Source organism: Mytilus trossulus, chromosome 5 (assembly GCF_036588685.1).
Source record: "Mytilus trossulus isolate FHL-02 chromosome 5, PNRI_Mtr1.1.1.hap1, whole genome shotgun sequence".
Lineage (NCBI taxonomy): Eukaryota > Metazoa > Mollusca > Bivalvia > Mytilida > Mytilidae > Mytilus > Mytilus trossulus.
Genome location: NC_086377.1, coordinates 75,672,964 through 75,688,876, shown reverse-complemented (window position 1 = coordinate 75,688,876; position 15,913 = coordinate 75,672,964). Strand labels below are relative to the sequence as shown.

Genomic DNA, 15,913 nt, shown 5'->3' with positions numbered 1-15,913 from the left:
GGTATTTCACATCCAATCGTTTATGGTAATATTCTTTACAAAGCACAACAATGTCAGCATTCACCTCAAAAGCTAACCAAACCTTTAAACAGACTTATTCAGAACGAATATAGTTATAATACTGTTGTCAGGACATTAAAGATGGCATATTTTGGTATTAATATTGATTCACTCATAGGATCTTTGCATCGGAAATAAACACATTTATTCTAAAAGCAGTTGTTGGCATGATACGGGTTATGTTCTCATATATCTTGTGATGGTATGATACTAAACCCCTAACCATGCTAACAGGAGGGATTGTGCTTCCCCTCTGAACAGTTTTTGCACCTGTCCCAATTCATGAGCCTCTGGCCTTTGTTAGTATCGTATGTTTTTTTTTTAATTTAAGTTCATTCATATATATTTTGGAGTTAAGTGTAACGTCCGTTTTCATTGAATTAGTACATATTCTGTTTAGGGGCCAGCTGAAGCCCACCTCCCGGTGTGGGATTTTCTCGCTGTGTTGAAGACCCATTGGTGGCCTTTTTCTGTTATCTGCTGTTTGGTCGGGTTGTTGTCTCTTTAACACATTCCCCATTTCCATTCTCAATTCTATTTGCCTATCCAGTTCCCCAAGCCTGATCACCGTGACAGGACTTACTTCCAGAAAGTTAACCTTCCACAAAACATGAATAAATACAATACAATAAAACTCACCTAATTGTCTCATCCTCATAAGTGCAAAATAAATACAAAATATGATAAAATGTCACCCTGGATGCCGCAAGAATGCAACGTTAATGGCGAATCGGAAACCGGTTTATGATACATGTAGTTTTCTGTTGAAGAAAGAAAACTAAAACAGGTTCAAACAGAAAGATTTCGAAAGCATATAAAACTGTGCACCTTATAATCAGAATGTTTTAATACTAAAAGTCCAGTCTACAAATAAGGCGTAGGTACGTTAATTCAGCCACGGACCCTCAATGTCGCGAGTGTGTTCTAGAATTCATTTAAAATAGATGAATGAGAGGTAACCAAACAAATTCATAATTTTTTGTCTACTGATTAACGCCTTAATTTGTATTGTGAATAGGATTTAGGCTAAAAAGATCCTTTTTTTTTTGCTCCCCGAAAAAGGGGGAGGGGGCATATGTACATCATCATTTCTGTACTCTCTTCTAAACGTTACAGGACCTTCATTCATTACATTTTTAAATCTGTGTAAAAAGAAATAGTTTCAAGATGAACACTTGTGTTTACTTGCAATTTTAACAAAAGGTATACTGAAAGAAGTCATTGAAAAAGAAAAAAAAAGCTTATTTATTTTGTAATTAATAGTTTTAAGTCCAAGGTCACTGATATATAAAATAAGTTTTATGTATAATTGGTTTCTAGAGAGTAACTTAAGAATGTAAATTTGGAATAAGACATATAGAAACATGTTGATCAAAAGACGAAAGTTAAAGACCGTTGACTAATAATAGAATATATTTGATGATTGTTTTAAGAATCGTTCCTGTTGTTTTCTCATGCTTATGTGAGTGAAAATTGCGCAGAGAAACAACATATGAACCAGTAAGTCGCCTATAAGTCAAAAGTTTAAGATCAGTGTTACAAAAAAAAAAATATTTGGACTTATGATTCGGAATGTCCATTTGGTATATTCCGCGTCTCTTTTAGAACATGTTGGTTTCCTTCAAAATTATTAATGAAATACAAAATATGACATATGTGTGGCATTTATTCTTATGTTAACTCAGTAAATGAGCAAAAGTCTCGATCATAAAATATCATTAACAAGTCAGGTGGGGTAAACGTCGACAACATTTAGACACAGACAGAAACCAAACCACACCAACCATGTTGTTTATTCTTGTATTAATTACAAAATATTTTGTAGGTAAAAAGAATCAGAAAAGGTCATTGTGGTATGTATTTAAAAAATATCTGGTCATGATTATCAATGAAGCCAAGATAGGATTTAGTCTTGATACTGTTAAAATACTATTTATACACACGTTTAAACTTTGATAAATATGTGGACCGGCATGTGTTTTATACATAAAGTATTCTGTGAAATTTAACCAGTAACATGCATTCTTTGATCTGCAACCAGTTTCAATCATTCTTTGATCTGTAACAAGTAGGATGCATTCTTTGATCTGTAACAAGTAGGATGCATTCTTTGATCTGTAACAAGTAGGATGCATTCTTTGATCTGTAACAAGTAGGATGCATTCTTTGATCTGTAACAAGTAGGATGCATTCTTTGATCTGTAACAAGTAGGATGCATTCTTTGATCTGTAACAAGTAACATGCATTCTTTGATCTGTAACAAGTAGGATGCATTCTTTGATCTGTAACAAGTAGGATGCATTCTTTGATCTGGCACTATTTGCATGCATTCTATGGTCTGTAACCAGTAACATTAAAATGCGTTCTTAGATCTTAGATAAGTCGAAAATAAACTGACAAAGCTATGGCTGAAAAAAGGGCCAACAGACAAACAGTAGTACACGAACATAGAAAGGTAATGGCTGAGCAATGAACCCTACCGAAAACTTGGGGTGATCTCGGGTGCTCCCAAAGGGTAAGCAGATCCTGCTTCACACGTGGCATCCGTCATGTTGCTCATATTAATACAAACCTTGTTATAAGACTAATACCGTAGGTCACATTCGGGAAAAGGGGTTGGAATTACGTCATTAGGAACATATCTGTTATCATTTGTTAAACGGATATTCAATAACGGACAACCAACTTGTGATGGGGTCCATAAAACTTACGAAGGAATGATTTCAACTTCACCATTTGGAACTTTTGGTTTAATAGCTTCCTTGTGAGCAGCAACCCTCTATCAAAGAAATCATGATAAGAAATACAAGCCCTGGAATACTGTATCAACATTATCGACAGTAACATGCATTCTTTGATCGGGTATACAGTAAAATGCATCATTTGTTCTGGATCCAGTCACATGCATTCTTTGATCTGTAACCAGTAAAATGCATTCTATTGTCTGTAACCAGTAAAATGCATCCTTTGATCTGTAACCAGTATCTTTCATTCTTTGATCTGTAACCAGTATCTTTCATTCTTTGATCTTTAACAAGTAGGATGCATTCTTTGATCTGTAACCAGTAAAATGCATAGTATGATAAGTAACCAGTAACATGCATTCTATGCTATGCAACCAGTTACTTGCATTCTTTTTTTAACCAGTAATGTGCATTCTTTGATCTGTAAAAAATAACACGCATCCTTTGATCTATAACCAGTAACATGCATTCTTTTATTTGTAACCTGTAACATACATCCTTTGATCTAGAGTGCTGTGATTTCTTCAGCGCACAGATGTTACTTGATCGTCTCTTACAGATTCTCTTACAGAGAATTTTTTAACCGTTGCAATGGTCACCTTGAGTGTGCAGTAATGGTAAGGTAGTAACTTTGAAGTTTTGGTCACATCAAATTGAAACTTAGTACACATGTTCATTATGATGTAAACCTGAAACATATTATTCAAAATAATAGTATTTGGCCTGATTTTTTCGGTTCACTGAACATAGAAATGTGATAGTGTGAAATTAGTTCTCAGGTTAAAGTTTTGATTAATGCAGTTTGTCATAAAGTTGTTGTCATGTCAACTTAAGACTAATTATGCATATTCATTGTGGAGGGAACTTTAAAATTATATGAAGAGTTATGATTTTGACCCTGATTTCAAGGTTCAATGAGTAAGGACATTTGATAGTGGCAGCGGGACACTGTGTCTTAATGATACATACCATTGTTTTTGTTATTACAGTTATCAATGAAGAATACATGGATTTAATTCCAACAGATGAAATACTAGATAAACTGGCACAAGTAATAGGTGTAGTATCCTTCCAACTGGGTTTAGAATTAGGATTACCTATAACATCAATAGATATTATACAGTATAACAATGGTCGGGATTTGGTGGCACAATGTAAAGATATATTATTTCAATGGAGAGAAGACCAGAGAGTCCGGCCAACTATACGTGTTCTGGTCCAAGCTCTGGTAAATGTTGATAGAGGTGCTAAATGTTTGGAGGAAATCATTAAAACAGTTGGTGTGAAGAAATACACCCTACGCGAGGAAGTTGAAGAGGAGAAGGGAGGAAAAATTAAAACACTCCTGAAAAACCTGAATCCTTTCCAGAAGAAGAAATAGGATCAATGTTTCAGTTAGTATTTTTTATTGTAACCAAGTTTTTATACCATCTAGGCTGTGTGTTAATCTTGGGGAACAGTTTGTTATAGTGCCTGGTGTGGTTTTCATGTTATTAATAGCAAATTATTTAAAAACAAGAGCAAAAAACCAACTCCTAACAAATACAACTTGGAAATATATCTGAACAAAATGTTGATCACTCTATTACATTGTAACTAGTGATTTAAAGAGTATATTCATGCAATCTTGTCTTAATAAACAATCCGTTTAATATACGTTTAACTGTAGTGTTGTGTTTTTGTCGAGCCTTCGACTTTAGTCGAAAAAGTGAGACTAAGCGATCCTACATTCCGTTGTCGGCGGCGGCGGCGTCCACAAATATTCACTCTGTGGTTAAAGTTTTTGAAAATTTAATAACTTTCTTAAACTATCCTGGATCCTGGGTTTGTACCAAACTTGGACAGAAAGTTTTTTTATGATCATAAGATAGTATCCAGAAGTAAATTTTGTAAAAATAAAATTCCATTTTTTCTGTATTTTATTTATAAATGGACTTAGTTTTTCTGCGGGGAAACATTACATTCACTCTATGGTTAAAGTTTTAAAATTTGAATATCTTTCTTAAACTATACCGGATTTCTACCAAACTTGGACAGAAGCTTGTTCCTGATCAGAAGATAGTATCCAGAAGTAAATTTTGTAAGAATAAAATTCCATTTTTTCTGTATTTTATTTATAAATGGACTTAGTTTTTCTGCGGGGAAACATTACATTCACTCTGTGGTTAAAGTTTTAAAATTTGAGTATCTTTCTTAAACTATACCGGATTTCTACCAAACTTGGACAGAAGCTTGTTCCTGATCAGAAGATAGTATCCAGAAGTAAATTTTGTAAAAATAAAATTCCATTTTTTCTGTATTTTATTTATAAATGGACTTAGTTTTTTTCTGCGGGGAAACATCATGCACATTCACTCTGTGGTTAAAGTTTATAAAATTTTAATAACTTTCTTTAACTATCCTGGGTTTGTACCAAACTTGGACAGAAGCTTGTTTATGATGATAAGATATTATCCAGAAGTAAATTTTGTAAAAAAATATTTTTTTTTTCCGTATTATACTTTTAAATGGACTTGGGTTTTCTGCCAGGAAACAACACATTCACTCTGTGCTTAAATTTTTAAAAAAATTAATGACTTTCTTATACTATTTTAAATTTGTACCAAACTTGGACAGAAGCTTGTTTATGATCAAAAGCTAGTATCTAGAAAGGAAATTTTGTTAATATTTGGTACCTGTATATCTGTATTTTATTTATAAATGGACTTAGTTTTTCTTCCAGTTAACATTACATACAGTCTGCAGTTAAAGTTTCAAAACATTTATTCGATTCATAAACTATCCTGAAATTTTTACCAAACTTGAACAGAAGCTTCTTACAATCAAAAGATAGTATCAAGAGGAATATTTTTATTGATTGTTTTCCTCATTTTTGTTGAGCCTGGGAGTTACAGCAAAAGTAGGCGAGACACTGGGTTCCGCGGAACCCTTACAATTTTTTTTAGTATGATGGATATATATTACACTTTTACAAGTTTGAAGGAAATGTTTTATCTTTTCACAGTTTTGTGCAGTAACACTTATACTTTTTATTTTGTAACAAAGCTAAACATTTCCTTCCATCGAGCTATTAAAGCTTATGAGGATGCAAAATATTACAGTTTTGATGAACAAGTCCACACCAAACTGAAATTTAATATATATTTGTACAGTGCTGTTTGTCACTTTCAGAAGCAATATCACAAAGACTTCTCGTTACCATGCAAATATATATCGCAATGTTTGATAACTGTCTGAAAAAATTGTCTGGATAAAGAAAGTCCTAACTGTTAAAGTACTTTGTAATTTGTGTGTGGTTGCATTTGTGCTTTGAGTTAAATATCAATTGATGTACTAAGGATATCACTTTATGTCCAATATATATATAATTATACAATACATTTGATTTCATTTCTGTTTTATTATTAGTTTATGAAACTCATACGAAAACTTTTATAACACTACTTGGTTTATCTAAAATAGCCAAAAAAGTATATTCAATTTGATGTCATCACTTTGCATATTCCATCTATAGTGCATTGCTAAATTTCCTCTTCTGTGCTATGACATTGATAGGTATAACAGAAGATTCTGATTGAACTTTTAAATTCCTTTTAAGCTAGCCGTCAGGGTGGATTTAAATTTTACAAAGGGACTTATTTAGTAGTTACATATCATATGAAAACTTATCAAAGATATCAGGCTAAATAATTAGGGGGTTAGACACACGGATCGTCTATATAAGTCTCATCCATGAGGCACGAATCAAACAGGAACCAAATCTACAATGAGCAATGAACGAAGTTGAAGAGCTATCCCATGTAATTAAATGTTACAATAATGCACTATTTCTATTATCTCTCATATTACACCATATGTTACTGTTGAATAATTCCTTTTAATCCAATTTGATCCTGTTCTTTTTATCTTCATCAGTTGTTTTTGTATTTAACATGTTGAGCTAGTTGATCTACGTTTTATATCAAATTATTGCTATGGGACTTTCCATTTCAAAAATAATAGTTAGTTTTCTCTGTACAGATGACTTTTGCATGTTATTTGTTTACTGCTATGGGACTTTTCATTTCAAAAATACTAGTTAGTTTTCTCTGTACAGATGGCTTTTGCATGTTATTTGTTTACTACTATGGGACTTTTCATTTCAAAAATACTAGTTAGTTTTCTCTGTACAGGTGGCTTTTGCATGTTATTTGTTTACTGCTATGGGACTTTTCATTTCAAAAATACTAGTTAGTTTTCTCTGTACAAATGATTTTTGCATGTTATTTATTTACTGCTATGGGACTTTTTATTTCAAAAATAATAGTTAGTTTTCTCTGTACAGATCACTTTTGAATGTTACTTTTTTTACTGCTATCTGACTTTTCATTCTAAAAATACTAGTTAGTCTTCTCTGTACAGATGACTTTTGCATGTTACTTTTTTTTACTGCTATGGGACTTTTCATTTCAAAAAAATTAGTTAATTTTCTCTGTACAGATGACTTTTGCATGTTATTATACGACCGTAACAAAATTTTACGGTCGTATATTGGTATCACGTTGTGGTCATCGTCGTCCGAAAAGACAGTTGGTTTCCGGACAATCACTTTAGTATGATTAAATAGAAATCTTTAAAATTCAAACACAAGGTTTATAACCACAAAAGGAAGGTTGGGATTGATTTTGGGGGTTATGGTCCTAACAGTTTAGGAATTATGGGCCAAAAAGGGGCACAAATAAGCATTTTTATAGTTTCCAGACAATATCTTGTGGAACGGTGTATGGATCTCTCTGAAATTATACCACAGGTTTCTATACCACAAAGGGATGGTTAGGATTTGATTTGGGGGTTATGGCTCAAACCGTTTAGGGATTGGGAAAAAACAAGGGTGTCCTGGTAAATGGACAATAACTTTAGTAAAAAACATAATTTAAAGCAGTGTAAGGGAGGTAATTTAGACTTATCATTTGAATTACCTCCCTTATACTGCTTTTAAATGGTTAATGGACAATTACATGAGATAAATTAATACAGTGTAAGGGAGGTAATCCAAACACAACGTTTTGATTACCTCCCTTACATTTCTTTTAAATTATGTTTATTAAAGATATGCATATTTATAAAGGGAGACAAGAAGAAATATCTGCAAATATTGCATCTTTTTTTTTACAAAAAAATCCATATATATGAAAGATTTGACACCATATTACATTTTGGCCTATAACTCTGAAACCAAAGCATCTAAAGCAAATCTTACAAGAAGTTTACTTGTTTATGTAGTAAATATCTATCTGCCCTGAAATTTTCAGATGAATTGGACAACTGGTTGTTGGGTTGCTGCCCCCCAATTGGTAATTTTTAAAGAAATTTAGCCGTTTTTTGTTATTATCTTGAATACTATTATAGATAGAGATAAACTGTAAGCAGCAATAATGTTCAGCAAATTAAGATCTACAAATAAATCAAATATGCCCAAATGGTTAGTTGACCCCTTAAGGAGTTATTGCCCTTTATAGTCGATATTTAACAATTTTCATCAATTTGGTAAATCTTTTACAAAATGTTTTCCTCTAACTAAAGGGCCAAGTTCATTACAGATAGAGAAAATTGTAAGTTGCAAGAATGATTAGTAAAGTATGATCTACACACACATCACCTTCAACAAAACACAATTTTCATGAATCCATCTGTTTCCTTTGTTTAATATGCACATAGACCAAGGTGAGAGACACTTTGTAAATCTCCTAAATTTTGTAATCACTTACCTCAATTTGGAAATAAAACAGACATTATCTTTTGGCCTCACGTTTTTCTATAAGGGTTACTGGAAAATTCTCATTTTGTGATAATGACAAGATTGATGGAATACCGCAGATACAGTGAGGTCACCTACATATATTGATTAACATCTAGAAGGTTGACATTAGGAACAGGTAAAGAAATGAACTTAATGAAATAATAACTATTATACATTTGTGAACTTTTTAATGTTATGTTGCACTTCTAGCATTACCAAAAGATTGAGTACTGTTAATTCAGAATTTATTGGGAGGTTTCTATTAATTCAAAAATGTGACTGGTTGGATATCACAATGATAAGATATCGTATTCCGATATATTTATCTTATGCAGATCACCCGAAATGGCAATAATTAATCTTCAAAAATTGCTTTAAAAATTCACGCAATGCTATCTTAATTAACGGTCTTTATATTTTCTGTTTTGACAATATTCCAGTACTTTCGTTTAATGACCCATTTACTAGAGGGTTGCTCTACAAATGAACCAATTAAAAAAATACCAAAAAGATGAAGACATTAATCTTTTCTCATAATAACTTACTTGCTTACTTAATTTTTTCGTACTTTGATGCACATAAGGCCGACACTAGCTCTCTCCATAACACTCTGTCTTGTGCTTTCTTCTCTACTTCTCGCCAAGACATCCCAACCTCCTTCATCTCGCTTTCCACTATTCTTCTTCATGTTTCTTTAGGTCTCCCCCTTTTCCTCTTACCAGTTGGAGTCCACCTCAGTGACACTTTAGCGATGTTTGCTGGTTCCTTCCTTAGGACATGACCTATCCATTTCCATCTTCATGTTTTTATTTCGTTTTTATTTCGTCGCTTATGCCTCTCTCATAATAAGTAGGTATAAACATAAGAAGATGTGGTATATTTAACAATGATACAACGCTCCATTAGAGACCAAATGATATTGAAGTTAGCAATATTTTTAAAATAAGTGTGTTAATGATGTCAACTGAAAATTTTCATTTATTGAGACAACATTGTCATTGTGAACTTCGTTTCAATTTATCTTTAGCAATATGTTAGGTATTATAATCTAATTTTTTTCAGAGAACAAGCCTCAAACCTTATAAAGTGGAGATTTGTTGTTGTTTCTGTAGTTTTCTGAGTTGTATTTTCAGTGACTTTGTCGTTCTTTTATGCTATTCTTTTTCTTTCTATTCTCTGTCTCGAGAAACAGGGTATTTTCATTTCTTATGTTCAGTCTTGTTTTAAGAAATCGGGAATATAAATGATTATTGCTATTTATTGTATTTTTCCGAGCAATAAACAGATTATCAATGGTATTTCAAGCTTTGTGATGTTTGTCGGTCCCATCTTGTTTGGACAACCATGGAAGATCTATAATTGTTCGTAAAAGAAATAATGTCACATCCAGCAAATTCACCATGTTATGAATCCTATCTCCAACTACATTGTATAAGGCATTGGGTCTTGTTCTGTAGCTGTATGTGTAGTATGTTCATACTTATTGCCTACTTGATATCTGTATTTCCACTTTTTAGCTCACCTGGCCGATATGTCTATGTCAGCTTTTATCATCATTTGTCGTCAGTCATCAAACGTCGTCGTTGTACGTGCGTCGTCGACTGTTAACCTTTACAAAAATCTTCACCCCTGTAACTACTGGGCCAAATTTAGCCACATTTGACCACCATCATCATTGCCCTGTAATGACGATTTTTACCATTGGTTTTGCGTTTTGTCTTATGTGATAAAAATCCTAATAAATAAATAGACACTTTAAAATTCAAAAATGATCAGCAAGACAAGATCTACTAACAAGCCAAATGTTGCCGATATAGTTAGTGGACTTTCACTCTTTATAGAATTTTTTAAATCATCTTTTGTGTTTTGAGCAAAAACTAAAGGAAACAGGGAATAACTAAACAGACTAAATGGTCAGCAATACAAGATCAACAAAATAGAGATTTTTTCCATGATTTCCATTCTCACTACAATGTTGATTGTCCTTTGTTGAATATGCACATATACCAAGGTGATCGACACAGGCTCCTTACACCCTCTAGTTTTACAAAGAAACCTCAGTTATCTGAGAATAACATTTTTTCTTGCAGTGTCATACAAAAAATAAATACAGGAATGGTGAATATATTGTATTTGATTACTGCAGTAATGTTAAAGATTTTGTCCTTACATTTATCTGATAAATTGTGTCATATAGATGATAACATTGTGTTCCACTGTAGCTGTTTGTATACTAATATTCCACTATTATATTAGGTCGTGTTATTATTACACACGTTTGACAAATTCTATCATATAAAGAAAAGTATGCTGAATTGTTTCTATCTTATTTGTTATAATATTTTGTACTATTATTGTAGATAACGTTATTGTCACATATGTTTGACGACTTGTGTTTTGTAAATAAAAGCAATTTTGATATATGATTGATGTTTTTTACGTTCTATGTTTTGGTTAATAACATGACTCAATAAAATGAGGGCGAAGATAAAAAATCAATAACTTAAAGAAAAACAGACCATCAGACCAAGTCGAAAAGGAAACAAAATCAAAAAAAGAAAACAACACATCAGTCTATACAAAACGAGGCAAAATGGGTGAAGAAAAGACTTACACAATAACACTAAAAAACTGGAACGATCGCAGGTGCTCAGGAAAAGGGCAAGATAACACTAAAAAAACGGGAATAAATAGAGGTGCTCAGGAAAAGGGCAACAAGATAACACTAAAACAACGTGATTGATCGGAGCTGCTCAGGAAAAGGGCAACAAAATAACACTAAAAAATCGGGAATGATCGGAGGTGCTCAGGAAAAAGGCAACAAGATAACCCCCAAAAAACAGGAATGATCGGAGGTGCTCAAGAAAAGGGCAACAAGATAACACTAAACAACTGGAATGATCGGGGGTGCTCAGGAAAAGAGCAACAAGATAACGCTAAAAAACGGGAATGATCAAAGGTGCTGACAACAAGGATAACAAGATAACACACAAAAAAAACGGGAATGATCGCAGGTGCTCAGGATATGGCAACAAGATAAAACTAAAAAACGGGAATGATCGGAGCTGCTCAGGAAAAGGGCAACAAGATTACACTAAAAAAAGGGAATGATCGCAGACGCTCAGGAAAAGGGCAACAAGATTACACTTAAAAACTGGAATGATCACAGGTGCTCAGGAAAAGGGCAACAAGATAACACTAAAAAACGGGAAAGATCGAAGGTGCTCAGGAAAAGGGCAACAAGATTACACTAAAAAACTGGAATGATCGGGGGTGCTCAGGAAAAGAGCAACAAGATAATACTAAAAAACGGGATTGATCGGAGCTGCTCAGGAAAAGAGCAACAAGATTACACTAAAAAAAGGGAATGATCGCAGACGCTCAGGAAAAGGGCAACAAGATTACACTAAAAAACTGGAATGATCACAGGTGCTCAGGAAAAGAGCAACAAGATAACACTAAAAAACGGGAAAGATCGAAGGTGCTCAGGAAAAGCGCAACAAGATAACACTAAAAACACTAATATAACATATTTATACAAATAATTATTAACTTCAAATGATTAACTTAATTCAGTGTTGTTTGTACCTTGTGAATAGTTGATATTTATGAACTGTTGTGCTTTGCCTAATTTTCAGGTTAAAATATACTTAACATTAAAGATTTTAGAAATAACAAAGTACACGAGGTTACAAAAAAGTAACCGATATCCGGTGATCAACGACAAATCCACATAAATCCACTTTGATATAGATAAACCTTTGGTGATGTACCTATCTTTGGACACGAATATGCATGTTTAGCGCATTTTACAGTACACATCACAACAAAAACTACATAAAAACTTGAAGTTATGGTCCATAAAAATAAGTAAATTGCCAGAATAACTGTATAGAAATCCTTTACTACATAGATTTTTTTTTTTTATTATTTATTGCACGACCTTTATTGACTTTAATTATTAATTCATTAATGCTTGCATTTTATTTTAGCGACCAAACTCCAATCCCTGATGTTACAACTGAACAACAAAACGATATGTTTGGATTTAAGTAGAAAGTTTCAAATTTGTTTTCAAATAATGACCAAAAAAATAATTCTTCATGCTTACAATGTATATTGATTTAAGAACAGAACCGTTTTTAAGGAACGTAACTCTCCTACTAACCGTGTATTTAAAATCATCCACTTTGAATTTTCCTCGGAGATCAGAATTTTGGTGACTTTACTTTTCAAATGAATGTGATCGAAAAAAATAAACATCTTTTTATCTGCAGATAACATATCACTTTGGATGTACACCTTTTGATGTTTCAGATTGTTTATGTTCACATTATATTATCTTGCACAACATTTGGATACGTGGACACTATATTTTATAAAATATATTACATATAGGTACATATAAAACGTGTAAATCTATAATTTCGGAGATCAATATCATATATACTTGGATCAATGACCTTGCAAGTTATGAAATGACATTGATTAATTTATGTTATTTCGTTTAAGTGAAGAAAGCTGAAGTGCATGAGAAAACCAACGACCTTCAAACCGACAATCATAGTCATTAAGATTGGACTCAATTGAACCTGCCCCTGCACGAGCGGGCTTCGGTGTTGACTGGCTAGTAAATATAGTAGTATGACTACATAGGCCATTTGGCAACCTAGACCTATATGCAATTATAAATACGAAAACTAGATTAGAGCTACGTTATAAATTATTAAGATCGATAACTTTTAAATACATTCAAATACTTTGTCAACTATAATAACATAAATGGTACCAATTTTCTTGCACCAGATGCGCATTTCGACAATACATGTCTCTTCTGCGATGCTCGTGTCAAAAACATTTGAAATCCAAAGCTTGTAGAGAAAATTTTAAAACTGAACAGCAAGTGTTTCGGTTAAATGAAGACGAAGTCTTTTTTATTAGATAAAACCTATATTGGGTGATATAAATGAAGGCAAAATATCCCATCTATATCTGCTATAAATAAAGCGTAGAAATTTTGATTTATTATTTAAAACTGTTTTCGTTAATTTTCTTAAAAAAATTAAGCAATGAGATAATTTGAATTCAAATTAAAAAATATAAACGTTAACCACTTTAGATCCGCAATGCTGTTCAACTTCGTACTTGTTTGGCTTTATAAATATTTTGATATGAGCATCACTGATGAGTCTTGTGTAGACGAAACGCGTTTCTGGCGTACACATTTATAATCCTGGTACCTTTGATATATATTATACATAGATTACCTAAACTGTATTTGGCAAAGTTTTAGGAGTCTTGGTCTTTAATGCTTTTCAACTTCGTACTTTATTCAGCCTTTTTAACTTTTTGGGATTCGAGCGTCACTGATGAGTCTTTTGTAGACGAAGTGCGCTTCTGGCCTAAATACAACCATTTGTGCTGGTATCTATGATGAGTGAATTAACCGTAAGCAATAGTATTATGAAAAGAAAATACACGACTTAAAATATCAAGTGGAATAACAATATGTCATTGTCTTTATTTGATGACCTTAACAATGTTTTGAAAACGGTCAAACTGTCCAAGACATTGGTTGAATTGCCAACGAATCGTGTTGTCCAATGTTGCTTTTCATTTTAGCCATGGCGTTGTCAGTTTGTTTTCGATTTATGAGTTTGACTGTCCCTCTGATATTTTCTGTCCCTCTTTTAAACCTCCAATCCAGTTTTCCATGTATTTTGTTTTGAATGAAATTGTATCCTAAGTTAATCATGTGGGTAAAATTAGTGCTCTTTTTCACAGACAGAACATTCCCTGCAGATTATTTGGTAAATATAAAGACAGTTAGTACACATACGGAAAAATATTATTCTGCCTGATTTGATATTTTCTTTGTTTATGTGTTTGCCAGATTTCATTACATGTAGTATCTGATAAAATTAATGGTACCAATTGTCTTGCACCAGATGCGCATTTCGACAATACATGTCTCTTCAGTGATGCTCGTGGTCAAAATGTTTGAAACCCAAAGCTTATATAAAAGATGAAGAGCTATAATCCAAAAGGTCCAAAAAGTATAGCCAAATCCGTGAAAGGAATCAGAGCTTTGCATGAGGGAGATACATTCCTTAATTTATAATAATTTATAATATTTTATAACATCAAATTTTATTAACACTAAAAAAATCCGTATTTTCATGCCAGTACCGAAGTACTAGATACTGGGCTGGTGATACCCTCGGGGACTAATAGTCCACCAGCAGAGGCATCGACCCAGTGGTAGTAATAAAATACACGGTACCAGTTTTCTTGCACCAGATGCTCATTTCGACAATACATGTCTCCTCAGTGATGCTCGTGGCCAAACTGTTTGAAATCCAAAGCTTATATTAAGGATGAAGAGCTATAATTCAAACGGTCCAAAAAGTATAGCCAAATCGGTGAAAGGAATCAGAGCTTTGCATGAGGTAGATACATTCCTTAATTATAATAATTTCTAATATTTTGTAACAGCAACTTTTAATAACACAAAAAAATCCGTATGTTCATGTCAGTACCGAAGTACTGGCTACTGGGCTGGTGATACCCTCGGGGACTAATAGTCCACCAGCAGAGGCATCGACCCAGTGGTAGTAATAAAATTAACGGTACCAGTTTTCTTGCACCAGATGCGCATTTCGACAATACATGTCTCTTCAGTGATGCTCGTGGCCTAAATGTTTGAAATCCAAAGCTTATATAAAAGATGAAGATAAAAGAACATACTGTTTTATGGAATACCCTGATTGACACTGAAACTTCATATCAGGAGCTACGCAGACAGTCGCTAGACATGTTTCCAAAAATGTCATTTCAAACGTAAAATCACAAAAATACTGAATTGTGTGGAAAATTCAATCCGAAAGTCCATTATCTTAAATGGTATCATCAGTTGACAAAAAAACAGCAAACGAATGGACAACAAATGCAACTGTCATATTCCTAACTTGGTACAGGTGTTTTCAAATGTAGAAAACAATTTCCCGATGCATGCGTTTATCACCCATGGATTGACACTATATGTGTACCATACGAAAATAAAAGGGGATATAGGATATACAACAATGAAACTATTTTCTTTTCTTTCATCGGTGAATTTGAAAGCTTTTCTCTCATGTTGTCTATTTTCCCTGTTTTTCAGAAAGGAACAGATCAATCACAATGTTCAAAGAAAGCCTAGACATCACAGTTGCTATTGGGTTAGGACTTGCAGTTGGTCGTTTGATAACTTCAGGCATACCAGAAAAAAGGAGTAAGTATGAATATGGATGATTTAAATGAAAAGATTTTGTTCAGTCAATATCAATT

General features: G+C 33.1%; 1 protein-coding gene across 1 annotated transcript in view; it reads left to right on the top strand.

Moving 5' to 3' along the window:
* The window catches only part of LOC134718312 (uncharacterized), a 76,310-nt gene extending 68,652 nt beyond the window's left edge, over positions 1–7,658 (top strand). The window contains exons 14-15 of the mRNA XM_063580807.1: positions 1,886–1,913; positions 3,795–7,658. Coding sequence (XP_063436877.1) covers positions 1,886–1,913; positions 3,795–4,186 — 420 coding nt within the window. The 3' untranslated portion in view covers positions 4,187–7,658. The remainder of the gene's footprint in view (positions 1–1,885; positions 1,914–3,794) is intronic.
* Positions 7,659–15,913: the final 8,255 nt, after the last annotated feature.